Source organism: Balaenoptera physalus (assembly GCF_965194825.1).
Source record: "Balaenoptera physalus genome assembly, chromosome: 13".
NCBI lineage: Eukaryota > Metazoa > Chordata > Mammalia > Artiodactyla > Balaenopteridae > Balaenoptera > Balaenoptera physalus.
The window spans coordinates 30,887,722-30,908,495 of NC_138892.1; the positions used below are offsets into that span (position 1 = coordinate 30,887,722).

Below are 20,774 nucleotides of genomic sequence, written 5' to 3' on the forward strand. Positions count from 1 at the left end.
TTGCATAATTCAGGTAACAACATACTAACTGGTGTTTTTTCCTGTCTCCCTTCACGCTGCCTGTCACTTTCCTGCTGAAAGCTGGCAGTGGTTTTCCACTGCCCTTAGAAGGAAGTTCAGACTTCTCACTTAGGTTAAGAAATTTCTTTGGGATCTGGCTCCTGCTTACCTCATCTCATCTCATCTCATTTTCCAACTCTCCTCCTCAGTATTTGAGGCATAGCAAAATTTTCAGTTTTCTTAAATACTGTTGTCCCAAGCTCACTCTTGTTTCTGGTCCTGTTACATGATGATCTTTTCACCTAAAACACTCTCCCTCACCCTTCCTGTGACTGTCTCTCGTAATCATTCCTGAGATCTCAAGTTTGGTATCTTAGAACTCCCTTGTCCACCCCAACCCCGTAAATTTGGATTCCAGTTCCCTTTGCTGGCTTCCATTAACAGCCTCACCGCCCGCATCATAATATGTAACACACTGGCTTGTGATTAACTGATTACTTGTGAAGTCTGCCCCACCAAACTGTGAGTTCCTTGAAGGCAAGTGCCAGAGAAAGACATCCTGTCTGACTCATTTCCCCTTGTATGTTTATGCCTATCACAGTATCTGGCCCATGGTTGGCATTCAGGAACTAAGCCTAAGTTTGAATTTAGACAGTGATTCACTTAAATTTGAGGGCAGTCTCCTTTTCTTTTGAAATTGAAAATATGATGAGGGTATTAGTCTGTTTTTCAAGAAGAATGAACACAAACACAAATTTTCACATACTTTCTTGATCTGTGTGTTTTCCTGTGGCCCTCACTTAAAGAATGCAGGCTGGCTGCTGCCACCACTACCACTACACACACACACACGCGCGCGCGCGCACACACACACACACAAATACTGACATAATTTCAAGTACAGAATTTGATAAGATTGGGATGTGCTATGTAATAGCCATGATTTTCAGTTAAATCCACCTGCTTTCTATATTCCATTACTCTCCCCTCTTCATTTTCTAAAATTGAGACATGTTTTTATTAGCCCCAGCAGTTGGAATGCTACATTTTTTTTTTTTTTGCTAAAACATCAAGCTATTGATAGAATTTGCATTTTATTCCATAATCTATCCCTTTCACACATCAAGACAGTATTCTTGAGCCATTATCTATTCATAGAATGGTAGATCCAGACCCCAAAAGCATATATTCTGAGCTGGTTTTGTTTTTTCTCTTTGTCAAGCTAACTGGGCCCTAATGAGATCAATGCCCTTGGCCTTATTGCTGCTACACTACAATCAACGGAGCCAACAGGACTAGGCAGAAGATTCTCAGTGTATTTATTCATACGTTATTCTAAATGATTTGATATCATATCTCCTCTCTTTTTAAAACTAGGACCATGTATTCTCATTACCAGTTCCAACTGCTTACCTTTCTCTTCCCTGCAAACTTTGCTTTCTCCCCCCTCACAGTGGAGCCTCTTCCTACACCTATAATAGGCTAACACCCACGCCCTGGATTCCATTTACTCTGGCTTCTTCAAAGGCTTTGCTCTAGATTAACTAGTCTGTGTCTCTCCTGTATCACCAGTGTGGTCTTCTCTAGTTGGTCATTTCCATTGCTAAATAACTTGCCTTAATATCTGTCACTCATCTTTAAAAAGCAAAACGGGTTTTATTTACCCATTTTAATTCACCTTTACTGCTTTATTTTACTTTTACTGCTTTGTTTCTCTCCATTGCATCACACTCCTAGAAGAAGTTACTGTACTCATTGTTTCCACTTAACTAATTCCCATTATCTGTCAAATTCTTTCTAATCTGACTTTCTTCCATACCTCCACTGGAAGATTCCTTATCAAGGCCATCGGCCTCCATCTAGTGAAAGCCAGTTATCCATTCTCTGTCTTCATTTTACTCCACTTTTGTAACACCATTTGATATAATTAGCCACATCATCTTTTTTAAAACTCCCTTTCTGTAATACTGCATGAATCTATTTGTATGTGTATCCCCTTTTCTTCTCAGTTTTCTTTGGTGTTTTAAGAACCCTAGCTGATCTTCAAATCAAATGTTGGAGTGCTCCAAGGCTCTTGCCTCAGCCCTGCTTTCTTCTTGTCAACTTACTTTAGCTTTCTAGAAGCTCTCATTAGGCCCATGGCTCCAGAATCATCTGTATATTGAGGACTCTCTGGCTCAGATCTCTCTGTGAGTTCTGAATATGGATAACCGGCTGTCTACTAGACATTCCCACTTCTTGTTTAATGGTGATCTCATGTTTAAATCGATAAAGCAGAACCATTAACTCCTGCCTACCTTTTTCCACCCAAATCTACAGTTCCCAAAGCCTGCCCTATCTTGGTAAATGTCTCTATCATCCATCCACTTGAGTGCATGGACAAAAAAGAATCTAGGTATCATTCTTTATCCTTCTTTTCTTCTTTCATCCACATCCACTCCTTCAGCAAGTTCTGTCTGATCTCCTTACAAGATACCTGGCAGATTCAGTGACTCTGCCTCCATTTCTTTCTTTTTTTTAAAAAAATTTATTTATTTATTTGGCTGCTTTGGGTCTTTGTTGCTGCGCTCAGGCTACTCTTCATTGCAGTGCGTGGGCTTCTCATTGCGGTGGCTTCTCTTGTGGAGCTTGGGCTCTAGGCGCACGGGCTTCAGTAGTTGTGGCTCATGGGCTCTAGAGCACAGGCTCAGCAGCTGTGGCGCACGGGCTTAGTTGCTCTGCTGCACGTTGGGATCTTCCTGGACCAGGGCTCGAACCCATGTCCCCTGCATTGGCAGGTGGATTCTTAACCACTGTGCCACCAGGGAAGTCCTCTGCCTCCATTTCTTTCTTTTTTTTTTTTTTTTTTAACATCTTTATTGAAGTATAATTGCCTTACAATGGTGTGTTAGCTTCTGCTTTATAACAAGGTGAATCAGTTATACATATACAATATGTTCCCATTTCTCTTCCCTCTTGCATCTCCCTCCCTCCCACCCTCCCCATCCCATCCCTCTAGGTGGTCACAAAGCACCGAGCTGATCTCCCTGTGCTATGTGGCTGCTTCCCACTAGTTATCTATTTTACATTTGGTAGTGTATATATGTCCGTGACACTCTCTTACCCTGTCACATCTCACCCCACCCCCTCCCCATATCCTCAAGTCCATTCTGTAGTAGGTCTGTGTCTTTATTCCCGTCTTGCCACTAGGTTCTTCATGGCCTTTTTTTTTTTTTTTTTTTTTCCCTTAGATTCCGTATATATGTGTTAGCATACTGTATTTGTTATTCTCTTTCTTTTTTTTTTTTTTTTTTTTTTTTTTTTACTATGGATAGGGCCACACTGGCCTCATTGCTCTTTTTTTTTTTTTTTTAATTTTATTTATTTATTTATTTATGGCTGTGTTGGGTCTTCGCCTCTGTGCGAGGGCTTTCTCCAGTTGTGGCAAGTGGGGGCCACTCTTCATCGCGGTGCGCGGGCCTTTCACTATTGGCCTCTCTTGTTGTGGAGCACAGGCTCCAGACGCGCAGGCTCAGCAATTGTGGCTCACGGGCCCAGTCGCTCCGCGGCATGTGGGATCTTCCCAGACCAGGGCTCGAACCCGTGTCCCCTGCATTGGCAGGCAGACTCTCAACCACTGCGCCACCAGGGAAGCCCTGTTTTTCTCTTTCTGACTTACTTCACTCTGTATGACAGACTGTAACTCCATCCACCTCATTACAAATACCTCCATTTCATTTCTTTTTATGGCTGAGTAATATTCCATTGTATATATGTGCCACATCTTCTTTATCCATTCATCTGTCGATGGACATTTAGGTTGCTTCCATGTCCTGGCTATTGTAAATAGAGCTGCAATGAACATTTTGGTACATGACTCTTTTTGACCTATGGTTTTCTCAGGGTATATGCCCAGTAGTGGGATTGCTGGGTCGTATGGTAGTTCTATTTGTAGTTTTTTAAGGAACCTCCATACTGTTCTCCATAGTGGCTGTATCAATTTACATTCCCACCAACAGTGCAAGAGTGTTCCCTTTCCTCCACACCCTCTCCAGCATTTATTGTTTCTAGATTTTTTGATGATGGCCATTCTGACCGGTGTGAGATGATATCTCATTGTAGTTTTGATTTGCATTTCTCTAATGATTAATGATGTTGAGCATTCTTTCATGTGTCTGTAGGCCATCTGTATATCTTCTTTGGAGAAATGTCTATTTAGGTCTTCTGCCCATTTTTGGATTGGGTTGTTCGTTTTTTTTGTTATTGAGCTGCATGAGCTGCTTGTAAATCTTAGAGATTAATCCTTTGTCAGTTGCTTCATTTGCAAATATTTTCTCCCATTCTGAGGGTTGTCTTTTGGTCTTGTTTATGGTTTCCTTTGCTGTGCAAAAGCTTTTAAGTTTCATTAGGTCCCATTTGTTTATTTGTGTTCTTATTTCCATTTCTCTGGGAGCTGGGTCAGAAAGAATCTTGCTGTGATGTATGTCATCCTCTGCCTCCATTTCTGAACCCAGGTGCAAACTACCACCATCTCTTACTTTATACTGCAGCGGCCTCCCAGCTGGTCTTTTCTTCCACTCTCCAACTCTTCAATTTATCCTTCAGACAATTTAAATGAAATTAGTTATCACTACCCTGCTATAAAGCCTTCTAGTGGTATCCATTGCACTTAGAATAAATGCCAGTCCTCTCTTCATACTATTTTAATTGTCTCTTTATTTATCTCCCTCCAGTATAATATAAGCTTGCTGAATGTAAGACTTGTTTTGTTCACAATGGCTTTTTAGCAAGTAGAACAGTACCTGGAAGTAGCAGATATTCAGTAAGTATCAGGAGTCAGGGGAGGGGGGACAGACTGCTGCAGAACTCTGAACTTCATTATATTTAGATTATGTGAGTTTATTATTTTACATGAATAGAAATCAGCTGTCCCCAAAATGGAGTTAAAACCTATAGTGTTCAGTCTGTAACTTGTCTTTCTCCTTACTTACCTTAACTAACTGTTGCCCTGTAGTTTATGGTTTATAAACTTTGTACCTTCTCCTTTGGTCCTCCCAAACTATCTGAGTTATACCAATAAATATTAATGCCCCCCCAACCCCAAAGGGGTTAAGTGACTTGCACAAGATTTCAGTAGGTGAATTGGAGCCTAGGTTTTCTAATTCCTAAACCAGACAGCTTTAGTGGTGCAGTGACCTAGGTGTGTGCTTGTATATGTGGTGGGAGCATAGGAAGAATTACGATAACCTTTGGATCAGCTGCTTTTTTACTTTCCTTATTCCCTCCAAGATACATTTTTAAGCGATCTTTATGGCTGTTCTTTTCAGCATTAACAAAATATTGGCCCCTGTTACAACCAATATAAGTTAAGATTTAATCAACTATTTTTATAGTTGCAGTGGTGATATTTAAAACTGAGGTGTTTTATGTAGTTAATGGTAGACTCTATTAAGGGTGAGTTAAACTGATAGAACCAGTATCTTCAAACATACTTCTTAGAAAGAATTGGAGACTGACACAGGGAGGGATAACAATCTTTTTTTTTTTGCTGTAAGGGCATTAAAATATAAGACAGAGCAAACCTACCCACTGTCTAATATCATCCTTTCATAAAAGAAAGGGTATTTTATTTGAAAAGCAGTAAGCACATAATTTCAGAACATCTCAAAGTATAGTTCTTTAAAACAAATACATTCTGTTTTGTGGGAAACCTCACTGCATCGATTCCCTCATCCCCCGATTAAACCACAGACTGTTGTTAACTGTTTGCAGACAGGATTGATGAGGGGCATTGCTCTCGCCTGAAGAAACAGTGTGTGGATTCTAAGTTATAATTTGCAAGTTTCCTCTCTCATATTGTCTTTCCCCCTAGTCCTTTGTCCCCTAGTCCAGTGCAGTCCTTCACTGCCTTTCTATCCATTGACTCTGACTCAAAGCCTAGAGCTCTGTGGAAGCTTTCAGTTGATGACTTTTGTCATCAGAAATCTAAGATGCTTTTTGAACTGCCTAGTGTGGACCCGACTGTGCTACAGTTGCTTGTGAAAACATTCTCTGGAAGCTTTTTGGTGTCTTTAACAAGTAAATAAGTAGTTAATAAATAAAAAACCAAAGTAAATAATTACTTTAAGATCTGTATATTCATCTCTCATTGTTGTAATAATGAACTTCCTTTGTTTTCTCTCTTCTGCTCTTTGCCCACCTCTGCATCCAGAGTAATAGCTGAAACACTTAAAGCCGAGAGCCTTACAGTGATCTGCTGTTTCCCTGTCTTCTTCCTATGCTGTTCTCTTAGAATGAATTCTTGCCAAAAAATAAAGAGTTGAGGTTAAATGGATTATAAATTTAAATTTATAATGATAAATGAAAAGTCATGTCATCCTGGTATCTCTGTCCTCTTCTTCAGTGTTCTTTTCCTTTTTTAAAAAAAATTATTTATTTATTTTTGGCTGCGTTGGGTCTTTGCTGCTCCACGCGGGCTCTTCTCTAGTTGTGGCGAGTGGGGCTGCTCTTTGTTGCAGTGCGCGGGCTTCTCACTGCAGTGGCTTCTCGTTGCAGAGCACGGGCTCTAGGCACGCAGGCTTCAGTAGCTGTGGCACACGGGCTCAGTAGTTGTGGCTCGTAGGCTCTAGAGTGCAGGCTCAGTAGTTGTGGCGCACAGGCTTAGTTGCTCCGTGGCATGTGGGATCTTCCCGGGCCACAGCTCGAACCTGTGTCCCCTGCATTGGCAGGTGGATTCTTAACCACTGCGCCACCAGGGAAGTCCCTTCTTCAGTGTTCTTAAACTAAGGAAAAATGTCATTTGTCACTGCTGCCTGTGTTTTCATAGTCCCACAATAATGTAAATATGTACATGCTTTGCATTAGCTAGTTGGGATATATGTAGGCTCGACAGGATCAGCAGGATTAAATTAGAGAAGGACTTGCTTGGTAGGGTGAAGGAAAGGCAAATTTGATCATCCAGCTCTCTTTTAACCTTTTGCTTCATAGCTTTCTAATTCCATGCTCCAGGCAATAAATAGTATGTCCTACAAGGTACCTTTTTCTTTACAGTGATGGTCAGTCAATAGCACTACCTGTTTCTTTAACTGGAAATAAATCCTAAAAAGTAAACTTGAAGGAAAGGTCATCCTAAGTCTCCTGTTTTTTTTGTGACTTGCAAATCTTTTATCAATTGAAGTATAATAGACCTTTTTTTTTTTTTTTTGGACCGTGCCACGCCTTACAGGATCTTAGTTCCCCAACCAGAGATTGAACCTGGGCCCTGGCAGTGAAAGTTCTAACCACTGGACTGCCAGGGAATTCCCTATAACAGACCTTTTAGACTAGAAGTTTTAGAGCTTACAGTGGATGAACTTTTCATTGTTTTTCAGCAAATAAGAATGAAAATAAAAGACTTTTACTTATTAAGTTAACCAAGATGCAATAAGTAAATCAAATAAATATCTTTATATACTTCCCCACTTTTGGAGGAAAAATATCATAAGTAAAGGTCAGGGAAATGTTTAATTCCGATATAAAACCATCAAACTCATATCATTTCTGGTCTCTAGCAGTCTATAAGATGGTGTAAGACAGTATGATCAAAAACAAGCAGTTTGGAAAAGTGGAAATTCTTAGTTCAACCTTGTGTCATCTACTTAAAATGTTCTCTTAAAGCATTGCACATGTTTTTTGGTGATTTAAATTATGTACACTTAGTCTAACTCATGAGAATAAACCATTTTGTTAGGGTCTTATGAATTGTGTCTAAATGTAACGAATTTAAAGTGTAGAGAATGAATGTGTTTTTGAATAAAATATTTTCATTTGTAAGTAGTAAAACTGTTCACTTAAATTTATTTCTTTTTATTAGGTTTAAGTGGAAACCCTGCAGATATAGAGAGAAGAGAAGCTGTATTTGGAAAGAATTTTATACCTCCTAAAAAGCCAAAAACCTTTCTTCAATTAGTATGGGAAGCATTACAAGATGTCACTTTAATTATATTAGAAATTGCAGCCATAGTATCACTGGGCCTTTCTTTTTATCAACCTCCAGAAGGGGATAATGCACGTAAGTAAATTGGGCGGGGGGAGGGAAGACTCTTATGTGTGATGCTAAGTTCAGTGCATTTGCTTACTTAATACATAATAACAATAGCAGGCCAGCTTTTATTAACTGCTTTGTACTAGATATCATTCTAATAGTGCTCTTAATAGTTCTTTAAATATATTACCTCAGATAATTTTCCCAGTAACCCTATAAGATAGACAGTGTCACCTCCATTTTACAAGTGAGACACAGAGGTTAAGTAACCTACCCGTGTATGCATATGCTGTGTCTGGCAAAGCACTAAGCCATATATATGATGTGTTATGTGTCATCATGATTTTTAAGTTCTTTAGAACACTATTGTGAAGTAATTAGTTTTTAATTTGGGGTGTTTTTTTTAATCTTTTGGAAAATCATTATGAAAGCAAAAATTTATTCTTTTCCCTAATCTATTACTTTTCAAGTTCTCAAAATGTTATATATATTTTGTTATATACATGATTTGGATAATCTCCTTGCCATCTTAGAAATGTTTATGCTACAAAGTACTCTGACCAGTGGAAAAATATAGAATGGTAATTCTGCTTTAACCTGTAACTGCACATGATTTTGTTTTTCTCTCATCTTTCTATGTCCTTCATTTCTCTCTTTTTTTTTCTTTTGCTGCGTTGGGTCTTCGTTGCTGCGCGCGGGCTTTCTCTAGTTGCATAGAGCAGGGGCTACTCTTTGTTGTGGTGCGCAGGCTTCTCATTGCAGTGGCTTCTCTTGTTGCGGAGCATGGGCTCTAGGGTGCGCGGGCTTCAGTAGTTGTGGCACGCGGGCTCTAGAGCACAGGCTCAGTAGTTGTGGCGCACCGGCTTAGTTGCTCCGCGGCATGTGGGAACTTCCTGGACCAGGGATTGAACCCATGTCCCCTGCATTGGCAGGCGGATTCTTAACCACTGTGCCACCAGGGAAGTACCCCTTCATTTCTCTTTTAAATTTCTTCTTCTTTTCCCTTAAAACAAATTATTTAAAATGGGTATTTCCAACATTACATTCTATAACTGCCTGGAGATCTAGCTTGGGTTTTGGTCACTATATTTAAGTAGCTATAGAGTGAACCATTAGTATTTTATATATCAGAAGAGTGATTCACCAAAATATTTTTGTTTGTGAAAGCTTCATTCTTCTGCCTTTTAAGTTATGAAGAGTTTAATAAATATTTGCTAACTCTAAAAGTTGGCTTAGGTAATCATTTAAAGTAATTCTTTCAAAGGTATGCCTAGAGCTCATGTGAGAGAGAACTTTTGGCGGGTGCGGGGGGGAGGAGGTAGTGGGTCACAGCATAAGCGAGCGGATCTGAGGCTGAAGTCTGTGGAGATCAGGATTTCTCAGAGGGGCACTGTTGACATTTTGCACCAGAACATTCATTGTCACCTTGGCAACCAAGAGTATCTCCAGAGGTAGCCAGGTATCTTATGGGGGGGGGGCAAAATTACCTGCAGTTGAGAATCACTGATGTAGATAAGAAAGGATTTAGGCAATATTCTTGTCAGTATTGAGCCAAATTATTTTTTAAACTTTTATTTATTAAATAAGCGGTACATGTTTTGCTGTTGAAAAATTAGAGGGGAAATGACAATTCAAGGGAAATCATATTTACTGAAAATCCCACTTTTTAGAGGTTATCATTTTGATATATATCCTCTGAGATTTTTTAAATGTTTTTGTGTATGTGTTTGTGGTGCTCATGTATATGTATGTGTGCACAAGTGGGTGGGTGTGAGGATGTGTAAGTGTGTGTGTCTTTTCGTCTGGAAAGGGAGGTGATACCATGTTTAGCAACATGCAGTTAAATTCTTTACTGCTTGGTTTATCCAACTGTCATTATAGAATACTGGGAATTGGTGTTCTAGACTTGAGTGCGTTAGCAGATGATTAAAAACTTTTTACTTTTAACATTTTTTCCGAAGACTATAAGAAAACTGAAGAAAAATATTTTCAGTGGGAGTAGGTTCTTACTAACGGGATCTGGGCAAATCTTGGAATTCAGACTGTTTCATTTGTAGGATATAGTGACAGGCCCTTTTTCATATTTGCTTAAGGAGATAACTGGTATTAGATCCAACTGAGAAGATAATCTAGAGTTGTTGGTGTCTTAAGGCCCTTAAAGAGGCTCAAAATCTACCAGAAGGTGTTAATAAACCATATAAAGGTATTTTTGCTCCATGGTAAAAGTTATTTAGTGTTTGCATTTTTTTAAAAAACACTTATTAGTATATTTCATGTATCTTTTCATCATGTTATGTTTAACACTAAGAAGTGGATACTTGCTTAAAAGGAAATCCATTAATTGTTAATCTATAGTCATAGAAATCCAAATTATCAAAATTTCTTACTAGTACTGTTTAGTGTGAAAATAAGCACTATAACCCACATAAATCTATAGTCACTGTATACAACTAGTGGTTCTCAAACTCTTTGGTCTCAGAACCCTTTTACACTCTCTAAGTATTGAGAACTCCAAAGAGGTTTTGATTATGTGAGTTATATCTGTAGGTATTTACTGTATTCTAAATTAAAACTGAGAAATTTAAAAATATTTATCAGTGCATTTAAAAATAATAAATATTATAATATATAATTATAATTACTATAATTAATTATTAATGAAGTTTGAAATGAAATAATGAAGAGTAGTGGTGTTTGTAACGTCATTGTATCTCATTGAGGTCTGGCTTAATTGAAGATAACTGGATTCTCATCTGCTTCTGCATTCATTTTGTTGTATTTAGCACATGTAATGTAGTCTTTGGAAAGTTTCACTATACATTCATGAAATATGAGGCAAAATAGCATCTTAGTGTTATTCTAAAAATAGTTTTGACCTCGAGGATCCCCCTGGAGTTCCTAAACAACACTTTGAGAACTGCTTTTCTATGCTATTAATATATGCACTTGATATACCACCCAAGAATCACGTAGGGGATTTTAGAATGGCATATTTGCCCTGTGTTAGAGAGCATAGGCTGAATTTAGATGGTGTGTACCTCTCAGGCAAATATATTTACAAGGGAGCACCTTTAGTAAAAATCGATTTTTATTACTGTATTTACACTTGGACTTTACTGAAAACATTATTAAAATACTTTTTTTTTCCATGTATAATTGGTAAACTACAGTCCTTTCCTAACTTTGATTTTGAGATTACTTTCTTTTTTCCCTGCAGCTCCCTTAAAAATTTGTAATGGTTATCAGTAGGAAAAAGATTCAGTTTCTAGAAATACTTTAATACTGTTTATTTCAAGATCATTCTAACTTTATCTGTGTAATATAAAGTAGAACTATATATGAAATGAAATATGTCACTAACTTGTTTCACACTCTCTTTTGAAATATTCAGTAGTTTAGTTATAAATACATAGGCATGTGAGATTTAAAGCTGAAAATTAAATAATTGTCTCACAATTCCTTTCCCTTAACCTCTGTTGCATTGTCTTTAAACTTTTTTGGTTATTTAGCCTATAAAGAAAAGATAGGAGCACACGTCTCCAAATGATGCATTTATGAATTATATATATTTAAAGTTATTTATACTGTGAGCATTTTAAAACATATACACAAATAGAAATTAAAGATTAAAAAGGTGAACGTTTAAATTTTTGATTTTTAGTAGCCTTAAAACATCCTTATTGGGCTTCCCTGGTGGCGCGGTGGGTGAGAATCTGCCCGCCAATGCAGGTGACACGGGTTCGAGCCCTGGTCTGGGAAGATCCCACATGCCGCGGAGCAACTAGGCCCATGAGCCCCAACTACTGAGCCTGCGCATCTGGAGCCTGTGCCCCGCAACAAAAGAGGCCGCGACAGTGAAAGGCCCGTGCGCCGTGATGAAGAGTGGCCCCCGCTTGCCGCAACAAGAGAAAGCCCTTGCACAGAAACGAAGATCCAACACAGCCATAAATAAATAAATAAATAAATAAAATTTTTTTAAAACCATCATTATTAATAGCATGATTGAATATACATTATTATATTTTATAATCTTGATTTAGCCTGATTTGGGTCTAAGTTTGTTTTCTTTCAGAACTTGGTTTTAATATCTCTCATAGCTGGAAAAAACTCAACATTAGGTAAATCCAAGTGGAAGATTTTAGTGTACTCACTAAATCATGATACTTATTTTCACTTCCATCCGCCAGTTATGTAAAAGTTTTTCTTGAAATATGACTGGTAAATTTCATCTTCTGATATGAGTCTGTCATTCTTGCACACTATTAAAAAGTATTGCTTTTTCTTTTCAGTCTGCAGCAAGGGAATCCCCTGCCATCACTTGATTTTAATTTAATTTAATATATTTTTAATTGTATTTTATTTTATTTATTTTTTAATTGTATTTTATTTTATTTTTTGACCATATGGTGCAGGCATGTGGGATCTTAGTTCCCTGACCAGGGATCAAACCCGCACCCCCTGCAGTGAAAGTGCAGAGTCTTAACCACTGAACCACCAGGGAAGTCCCAAGTATTGCATTTTTATATTTTTAACCAGTAAGACCACTGTAGTGCTTTATTTGGAAGATAATATTTTAGCACTGCCTCAAGGTTGGTGAAAGTGGTCAATATAGTATTTCAACCTTCATCTGTTCTTGAGATCAGACTTGCTTTATGTAATTCAGAGAGCAAATCTCTGATATTCTGGGCAGGGCGAGAGGTAAGGGGGAGCTGTCTTTACAGCTTCTACTATTTAAAATAATGTAAACCATAGATTCACTTAACTGGTTATTGTATGCAATGATACATAGTTATTTCTTCAGCTTGAAAATAAATAGAAGTTTTAGTATTTGGATGGCGGGGCCAGCACTCTCAGTAGATCATCTAGCCATCTCCTTTGGAGAACATGCTTTATACCCATTGGTGGCTGAATCCTGCTGATCTTCACAGGGATATTTTTTGTGATTGTTCACATCATGCCCATTTGATGAGGAAGGTGATTGTTCCATTTCACGCAAATTGATTTTTCTGCAGCTTCTGTCTTCTCTCCCTTTATCTGTCCCACATACCTCTCCCTGATTCATCTTTATTCAGCACCCTTGCACCTCAAGTCCTCTCTTCAGTTCATGCTCACTATTCTGGAATATGCTTTAATCATTTCTAGTGTCATTGGTTTACTCATTATTTTCTTGTGAATAATCCATTTCCTGTTCTGCATTTCCTAAGAGAACCATTGACTTTCAGACATTTTAGCTCAACGCTCAGTAAGAAAGAACTTTACATAGGAACAAAGAAGAACATACTCCTTCATGTGAATTTAAAACTAACCAAAGTAAGCTTTCAAAAAACAGTTCACCTTTACTACATGTATATCCTTTTCTGTTTTGTTCTGTTTCATTTTTCAAAATTCTGGTCATGAGCCACTGAATTGATTTTATTTTATTTTATTTATTTATTTTAAAAACAACTTTATTGGAGTATAATTGCTTTAGAGTGGTGTGTTAGTTTCTGCTTTATAACAGAGCGAATCAGCTATACATATACTGTATCCCCATATCTCCTCCCTCTTGCATCTCCCTCCCACCCTCCCTATCCCACCCCTCTAGGTGGTCACGAAGCACCGAGCTGATCTCCCTGTGCTATGTGGCTGCTTCCCACTAGCTATCGATTTTACATTTGGTAGTGTATATATGTCCATGCCACTATCTCACTTTGTCCCAGCTTACCCTTCCCCCTCCCCGTGTCCTCAAGTCCATTCTCTATGTCTGCGTCTTTATTCCTGTCCTGCCCCTAGGGTCTTCAGAACCATTTTCTTAGATTCCATATATATGTGTTAGCATATGGTATTTGTTTTTCTCTTTCTGACTTACTTCACTCTGTATGACAGACTCTAGGTCCATCCACCTCACTACAAATAACTCAATTTTACTTCTTTTTATGGCCGAGTAATATTCCATTGTATATATGTGCCACATCTTCATTATCCATTCATCTGTTGATGGACACTTAGGTGGCTTCCATGTCCTGGCTATTGTAAATAGAGCTGCAGTGAACATTGTGGTACATGACTCTTTTTGAATTATGGTTTTCTCAGGGTACATGCCCAGTAGTGACATTGCTGGGTCGTATGGTAGTTCTATTTTTAGTTTTTTAAGGAACATCCTTACTGTCCTCCATAGTGGCTGTATCAGTTTATATTTCCACCAGCAGCATAAGAGGATTCCCTTTTCTCCACACCCTCTCCAGCATTTATTGTTTGTAGATTTTTTGATGATGGCCATTCTGACGGGTGTGAGGTGATACCTCATTGTAGTTTTTATTTGCATTTCTCTAATGATTACTGATGTTGAGCATTCTTTCATGTGTCTGTAGGCCATCTGTATATCTTCTTTGGAGAAATGTCTATTTAGGTCTTCTGCCCATTTTTGGATTGGGTTGTTCGTTTTTTTGTTATTGAGCTGCATGAGCTGCTTGTAAATCTTAGAGATTAATCCTTTGTCAGTTGCTTCATTTGCAAATATTTTCTCCCATTCTGAGGGTTGTCTTTTCGTCTTGTTTATGGTTTCCTTTGCTGTGCAAAAACTTTTAAGTTTTATTAGGTCCCATTTGTTTATTTTTGTTTTTATTTCCATTTCTCTAGGAGGTGGGTCAAAAAGGATCTTGCTGTGATTTATGTCAGCGTGTTCTGCCTATGTTTTCCTCTAAGAGTTTTATGGTGTCTGGCCTTACATGTAGGTCTTTAATCCATTTTGAGTTTATTTTTGGTTATGGTGTTAGGGAGTGTTCTAATTTCATTCTTTTCCATGTAGCTGTCCAGTTTTGCCAGCACCACTTATTGAAGAGGCTGTCTTTTCTCCATTGTATATTCTTGCCTCCTTTATCAAAGATAAGGTGACCATATGTGTGTGGGTTTATCTCTGGGCTTTCTATCCTGTTCCATTGATCTATATTTCTGTCTTTGTGCCAGTACCATCCTGTCTTGATTACTGTAGCTTTGTAGTATAGTCTGAAGTCAGGAAGCCTGATTCCTCCAGCTCCGTTTTTCTTTCTCAAGATTGCTTTGGCTATTCGGGGTCTTTTGTGTTTCCATACAAATTGTGAAATTTTTTGTTCTAGTTCTGTGTAAAATGCCATTGGTAGTTTGATAGGGATTGCATTGAATCTGTAGATTGCTTTGGGTAGTATAGTCATTTTCACAATGTTGATTCTTCCAATCCAAGAACATGGTATATCTCTCCATCTGTTTGTATCATCTTTAATTTCTTTCATCAGTATCTTATGGTTTTCTGCATACAGGTCTTTTGTCTCCTTAGGTAGGTTTATTCCTAGGTATTTATTCTTTTTGTTGCGATGGTAAATGGGAGTGTTTCCTTAATTTCTCTTTCAGATTTTTCATCATTAGTGAATAGGAATGCAAGAGATTTCTGTGCATTAATTTTGTATCCTGCTACTTTACCAAATTCATTGATTAGCTGTAGTAGTTTTCTGGTAGCATCTTTAGGATTCTCTGTGTATAGTATCATGTCATCTGCAAACAGTGACAGCTTAACTTCTTTTCCGATTTGGATTCCTTTTATTTCTTTTTCTTCTCTGATTGCTGTGGCTAGAACTTCCAAAACTATGTTGAATAGTAGTGGTGAGAGTGGACAACCTTGTCTTGTTCCTGATCTTAGAGGAAATGTTTGTTTCAGTTTTTCACCATTGAGAACAATGTTGGCTGTGGGTTTGTCATATACGGCCTTTATTATGATGCGGTAAGTTCCCTCTGTCCCTACTTTCTGGAGGGTTTTTATCATAAATGGGTGTTGAATTTTGTTGAAAGCTTTTTCTGCATCTATTGAGATGATCATATGGTTTTTCTCCTTCAGTTTGTTAATATGGTTTATCACATTGATTTGCATATATTGAAGAATCCTTGCATTCCCGGGATAAACCCCACTTGATCATGGTGTCTGATCCTTCTAATGTGCTGTTGGATTCTGTTTGCTAGTATTTTGTTGAGGATTTTTGCATCTATGTTCATCAGTGATATTGGCCTGTAGTTTTCTTTCTTTGTGACATCTTTGTCTGGTTTTGGTATCAGGGTGATGGTGGCCTCGTAGAATGAGTTTGGGAGCGTTCCTCTCTCTGCTATATTTTGGAAGAGTTTGAGAAGGATAGGTGTTAGCTCTTCTCTAAATGTTTGAAAGAATTCGCCTGTGAAGCCATTTGGTCCTGGGCTTTTGTTGGAAGATTTTTAATCACAGTGTCAATTTCAGTGCTTGTGATTGGTCTGTTTATATTTTCTATTTCTTCCTGGTTCAGTCTTGGAAGGTTGTGCATTTCTAAGAATCTGTCCATTTCTTCCAGGTTGTCCATTTTATTGGCATAGGGTTGCTTGTAATAATCTCTCATGATCCTTTGTATTTCTGCAGTGTCAGTTGTTACCTCTCCTTTTTCATTTCTAATTCTATTGAGTTGAGTCTTCTCCCTTTTTTTCTTGATGAGTCTGGCTAATGGTTTATCAATTTTGTTTATCTTGTCAAAGAACCAGCCTTTAGTTTCATTGATCTTTGCTATTGTTTCCTTCATTTCTTTTTCATTTATTTCTGATCTGATCTTTATGATTTCTTTCCTTCTGCTAACTTTGGGGCGTTTTTCTTCTTCTTTCTCTAACTGCTTTAGGTGTAAGGTTAGGTTGTTTATTTGAGATGTTTCTTGTTTCTTGAGGTAGGATTGTATTGCTATAAACTTCCCTCTTTGAACTGCTTTTGCTGCATCCCATAGATTTTGGGTTGTCGTGTTCTCATTGTCATTTTTTTCTAGGTATTTTTTGATTTCCTCTTTGATTTCTTCAGTGATCTCTTGGTTATTTAGTATATTGTTTAGCCTCCATGTGTTTGTATTTTTTACAGATTTTTTCCTGTAATTGATATCTAGTCTCATAGCATTGTGGTTGGAAAAGATACTTTATACGATTTCTATTTTCTTAAATTTACCTTGATTTGTGACCCAAGATATCCTGGAGAATGTTCCATGAGCACTTGAGAAGAAAGTGTATTCTGTTGTTTTTGGATGGAATGTCCTATAAATATCAGTTAAGTCCATCTTGTTTAATGTATCATTTAAAGCTTGTGTTTCCTTTTTTAATTCATTTTGGATGATCTGTCCATTGGTGAAAGTGGGGTGTTGAAGTCCTCTACTACGATTGTGTTACTGTCAATTTCCCCTTCTATGGCTGTTAGCATTTGCCTTATGTATTGAGCTGCTCCTATGTTTGGTGCATAAATATTTACAATTGTTATATCATTCTCTTGGATTGATCCTTTGATCATTATGTAGTGTCCTTCTTAGTCTCTTGTAATAGTCTATTTTAAAGTCTATTTTGTTTGATATGAGAATTACTACTCCAGCTTTCTTTAATTTCCATTTGCATGGAATATCTTTTTCCATCCCCTCACTTTCAGTGTGTATGTGTCCCTATGTCTGAAGTGGGTCTCTTGTAGACAGCATATACATGGGTCTTGTTTTTGTATCCATTCAGCCAGTCTGTGTCTTTTGGTGGGAGCATTTAATCCATTTACGTTTAAGGTAGTTATCGATATGTATGTTCCTATTACCATTTTCTTAGTTGTTTTGGGCTTATTATTGTAGGTCTTTTCCTTCTCTTGTGTTTCCTGCCTAGAGAAGTTCCTTTAGCATTTGTTGTAAAGCTGGTTTGGTGGTGCTGAATTCTCTTAGCTTTTGCTTGTCTGTAAAGGTTTTAATTTCTCCATCCAATCTGAATGCGATCCTTGCTGGGTAGAGTAATCTTGGTTGTAGGTTTTTCCCTTTCATCCCTTTAAATATGTCCTGCCACTCCTTTCTGGCTTGCAGAGTTTCTGCTGAAAGATCAGTTGTTAACCTTATGGGGATTCCTTTGTTTGTTAATTTTTGTTTTTCCCTTGCTGCTTTTAATATTTTTTCTTTGTATTTAATTTTTGATAGTTTGATTAATATGTGTCTTGGCATGTTTCTCCTTGGATTTATCCTGTATGGGACTCTCTGCACTTCCTGGACTTGATTGACTATTTCCTTTCCCACATTAGGGAAGTTTTCAGCTATAATCTTTTCAAATATTTTCTCTTTCCCTTTCTTTTTTCTCTTTTTCTTCTGGTACCCCTATAATTCGAATGTTGGTGCGTTTAATGTTGTCCCAGAGGTCTCTGAGACTGTCGTCAATTCTTTTCATTCTTTTTTCTTTATTCTGCTCTGTGGCAGTTATTTCCACTATTTTATCTTACAGGTCACTTATCCGTTCTTCTGCATCAGTTATTCTGCTATTGATTCCTTCTAGAGAATTTTTAATTTCATTTATTGTGTTGTTCGTCATTGTTTGTTTGCTCTTTCGTTCTTCTAGGTCCTTGTTAAACGTTTCTTTTAGTTTCTCCATTCTATTTCCAATATTTTGGATCATTACTCTGAACTCATTTTCAGGTAGACTGCTTATTTCCTGTTCATTTGTTTGGTCTGTTGGATTTTTACCTTGCTTCCTCATCCGCTGTGTTTCTCTGTCTTCTCATTTTGCTTAACTTACTGTGTTTGGTGTCTCCTTTTCACAGGCTGCAGGTTCATACTTCCCGTTGTTTTTGGTGTCTGCCCCCTGTGGCTAAGGTTGGTTCAGTGGGTTGTGTAGGCTTCCTGGTGGAGGGGACTGGTGCCTGTGTTTTGGTGGATGAGGCTGGATCTTGTCTTTCTGGTGGGCAGGACTGCATCCGGTGGTGTGTTTTGGGGTGTCTGTGACCTTAATGTGATATTAGGCAGCCTGTCTGCTAATGGGTGGAGTTGTGTTCCTGTCTTGCTTGTTCTTTGGCATAGGATGTCCAGCACTGTAGTTTGCTGGTCGTTGAGTGGAGCTGGGTCTTAGAGTTGAGATCGAGATCTCTGGGAGAGCTTTCGCAGTTTGACATTAGGTGGAGCCGGGAGGTCTGTGGTGCACCAGTGTCCTGAACTTGGCTCTCCCACCTCAAGAGGCTCAGGCCTGACACCCGGCCGGAGCACCAAGACCCTGTCAGCCACACTGCTCAGAAGAAAAGGGAGAGAAAAAGAAAGAGAAAGTAAAATAAAGTTATTAAAATTTTTTTAAAAATTACTAAAAGTACAAAAAGAATTAAAAAGTAATAAAAAAAGAAAGAAAGAAGAGAGCAACCAAACCAAAAAACAAATCCACCAATGATAACAAGCGCTAAAAACTATCCTAAAAAAACAAAAATGGACAGACAGAACCCTAGGACAAGTGGTTAAATCAAAGCTATACAGACAAAATCACACAAAGTCCACCTCCTCAATTTTGGGATGATTCTTTGTCTATTCAGGTATTCCACAGATGCAGGTACATCAAGTTGATTGTGGAGATTTAATCGGCTGCTCCTGAGGCTGCTGCGAGCGATTTCCCATTCTCTTCTTTGTTCGCACAGCTCCTGGGGTTCAGCTTTGGATTTGGCCCCGCCTCTGCGTGTAGGTCGCCGGAGGACATCTGTTCCCCGCCCAGACAGGACAGGTTTAAAGTAGCAGCTCGTTAGGGGGCTCTGGCACACTCAGGCTGTGAGGAGGGAATGGTACGGAATATGGAATGCGGGGTGAGCCTGCGGCGGCAGCGGCTGGCATGACGTTGCAACAGCCTGAGGCGCGCGTGTGTTCTCCCGGGGAAGTTGTCCATGGATCATGGGACTCTGGCAGTGGCGGGCTGCAAAGGCTCCCGGGAGGGGAGGTGTGGATAGTGACCTGTGCTTGCACACAGGCTTCTTGGTGGCTGCAGCAGCAGCCTTAGCGTCTCATGCCCATCTCTGGGGTCCGTGCTGGTAGCCGCGGCTCACGCCCGTCTCTGGAGCTCGTTTAGGCGGTGCTCCGAATCCCCTCTCCTCGCGCATCTGGAAACAATGGTCTCTCGCCTCTTGGGCAGGTCCGGACTTTTTCCTGGACTCCCTCCCGGCTAGCTGTGGCGCACTAGCCCCCTTCAGGCTGTGTTTACGCCGCCAACCCCAGTCCTCTCCCTGCGATCCGACTGAAGTTCGAGCCTCAGCCCCCAAACCCCACCCGCCCCGGCGGGTGAGCAGACAAGCCTCTGGGGCTGGTGAGTGCTGGTCGGCACCGACCCTCTGTGCGGGAGTCTCTCCGCTTTGCCCTCCGCACCCCTGTGGCTGCGCTCTCCTCCGTGGCTCCGAAGCTTCCCCCCCGCCCCCGCTACCCCATCTCCACCAGTGAAGGGGCTTCCTAGTGTGTGGAAACCTTTCCTCCTTCACAGCTCCCTCCCCGAGGTGCAGGTCCCATCCCTATTCTTTTGTCTCTGTATTTTCTTTTTTCTTTTGCCCTACCCAGGTACGTGGGGAGTTTTCTGCCTTTGGGAGGTCTGAGATCTTCTGCCAGCATTCAGTAGGTGTTCTGTAGGAGTTGTTCCACACGTAGATGTATTTCCTATATATTTGTGGGGAGGAATGTGATCTCCGCATCCTACTCCTCCGCCATCTTGAAGGTCTGAATTGATTTTAGACTCACAAATAGATTACAGCCCAAGGTTCAAAAAGCACCGTCCTTGTTCTTTCTTCACCATTACTGGCCCTACAGTTTTGAGGTTTCTTTTGTCCCCGCCTCTGTCTTTTTCTAAAGTCTTTTTTGCCATAGAGCCTCTGTGCTGACTTTAATCTCTCCCCGAAATCCTCTTCCCTTAAATCTATATGGCTAGTTCCCTCATATCATTTGGCTCAAATGTCATGGACACCTCAGAGGGGCCTTCTCTGTTCACCCAACCACAGTTAGCCCTCTTTTTTCATTTGCTA

At 39.2% G+C, this 20,774-nt stretch overlaps 1 protein-coding gene and 1 long non-coding RNA gene across 13 annotated transcripts in view; one reads left to right on the top strand and one right to left on the bottom strand.

Annotated features, from left to right (window-relative positions):
- Positions 1–20,774, top strand: part of ATP2B1 (ATPase plasma membrane Ca2+ transporting 1) — a 133,086-nt gene that overhangs the window by 63,058 nt on the left and 49,254 nt on the right. For 10 of the 12 annotated variants that reach the window (XM_082418885.1, XM_082418883.1, XM_082418890.1 and 7 more), the window contains exon 3: positions 7,832–8,029. The exons of the other annotated variants lie outside the window; for them this stretch is intronic. In XM_082418885.1, the coding sequence (XP_082275011.1) occupies positions 7,832–8,029 (198 nt within the window). The remainder of the gene's footprint in view (positions 1–7,831; positions 8,030–20,774) is intronic. 12 annotated transcript variants of the gene reach the window in all.
- On the bottom strand, positions 2,525–7,821 carry LOC309640425. The gene is made up of 2 exons (XR_014252206.1): positions 4,476–7,821; positions 2,525–2,817 (listed from the first exon to the last, which is right to left on the bottom strand). It is a non-coding gene; the product is annotated as an uncharacterized lncRNA (long non-coding RNA).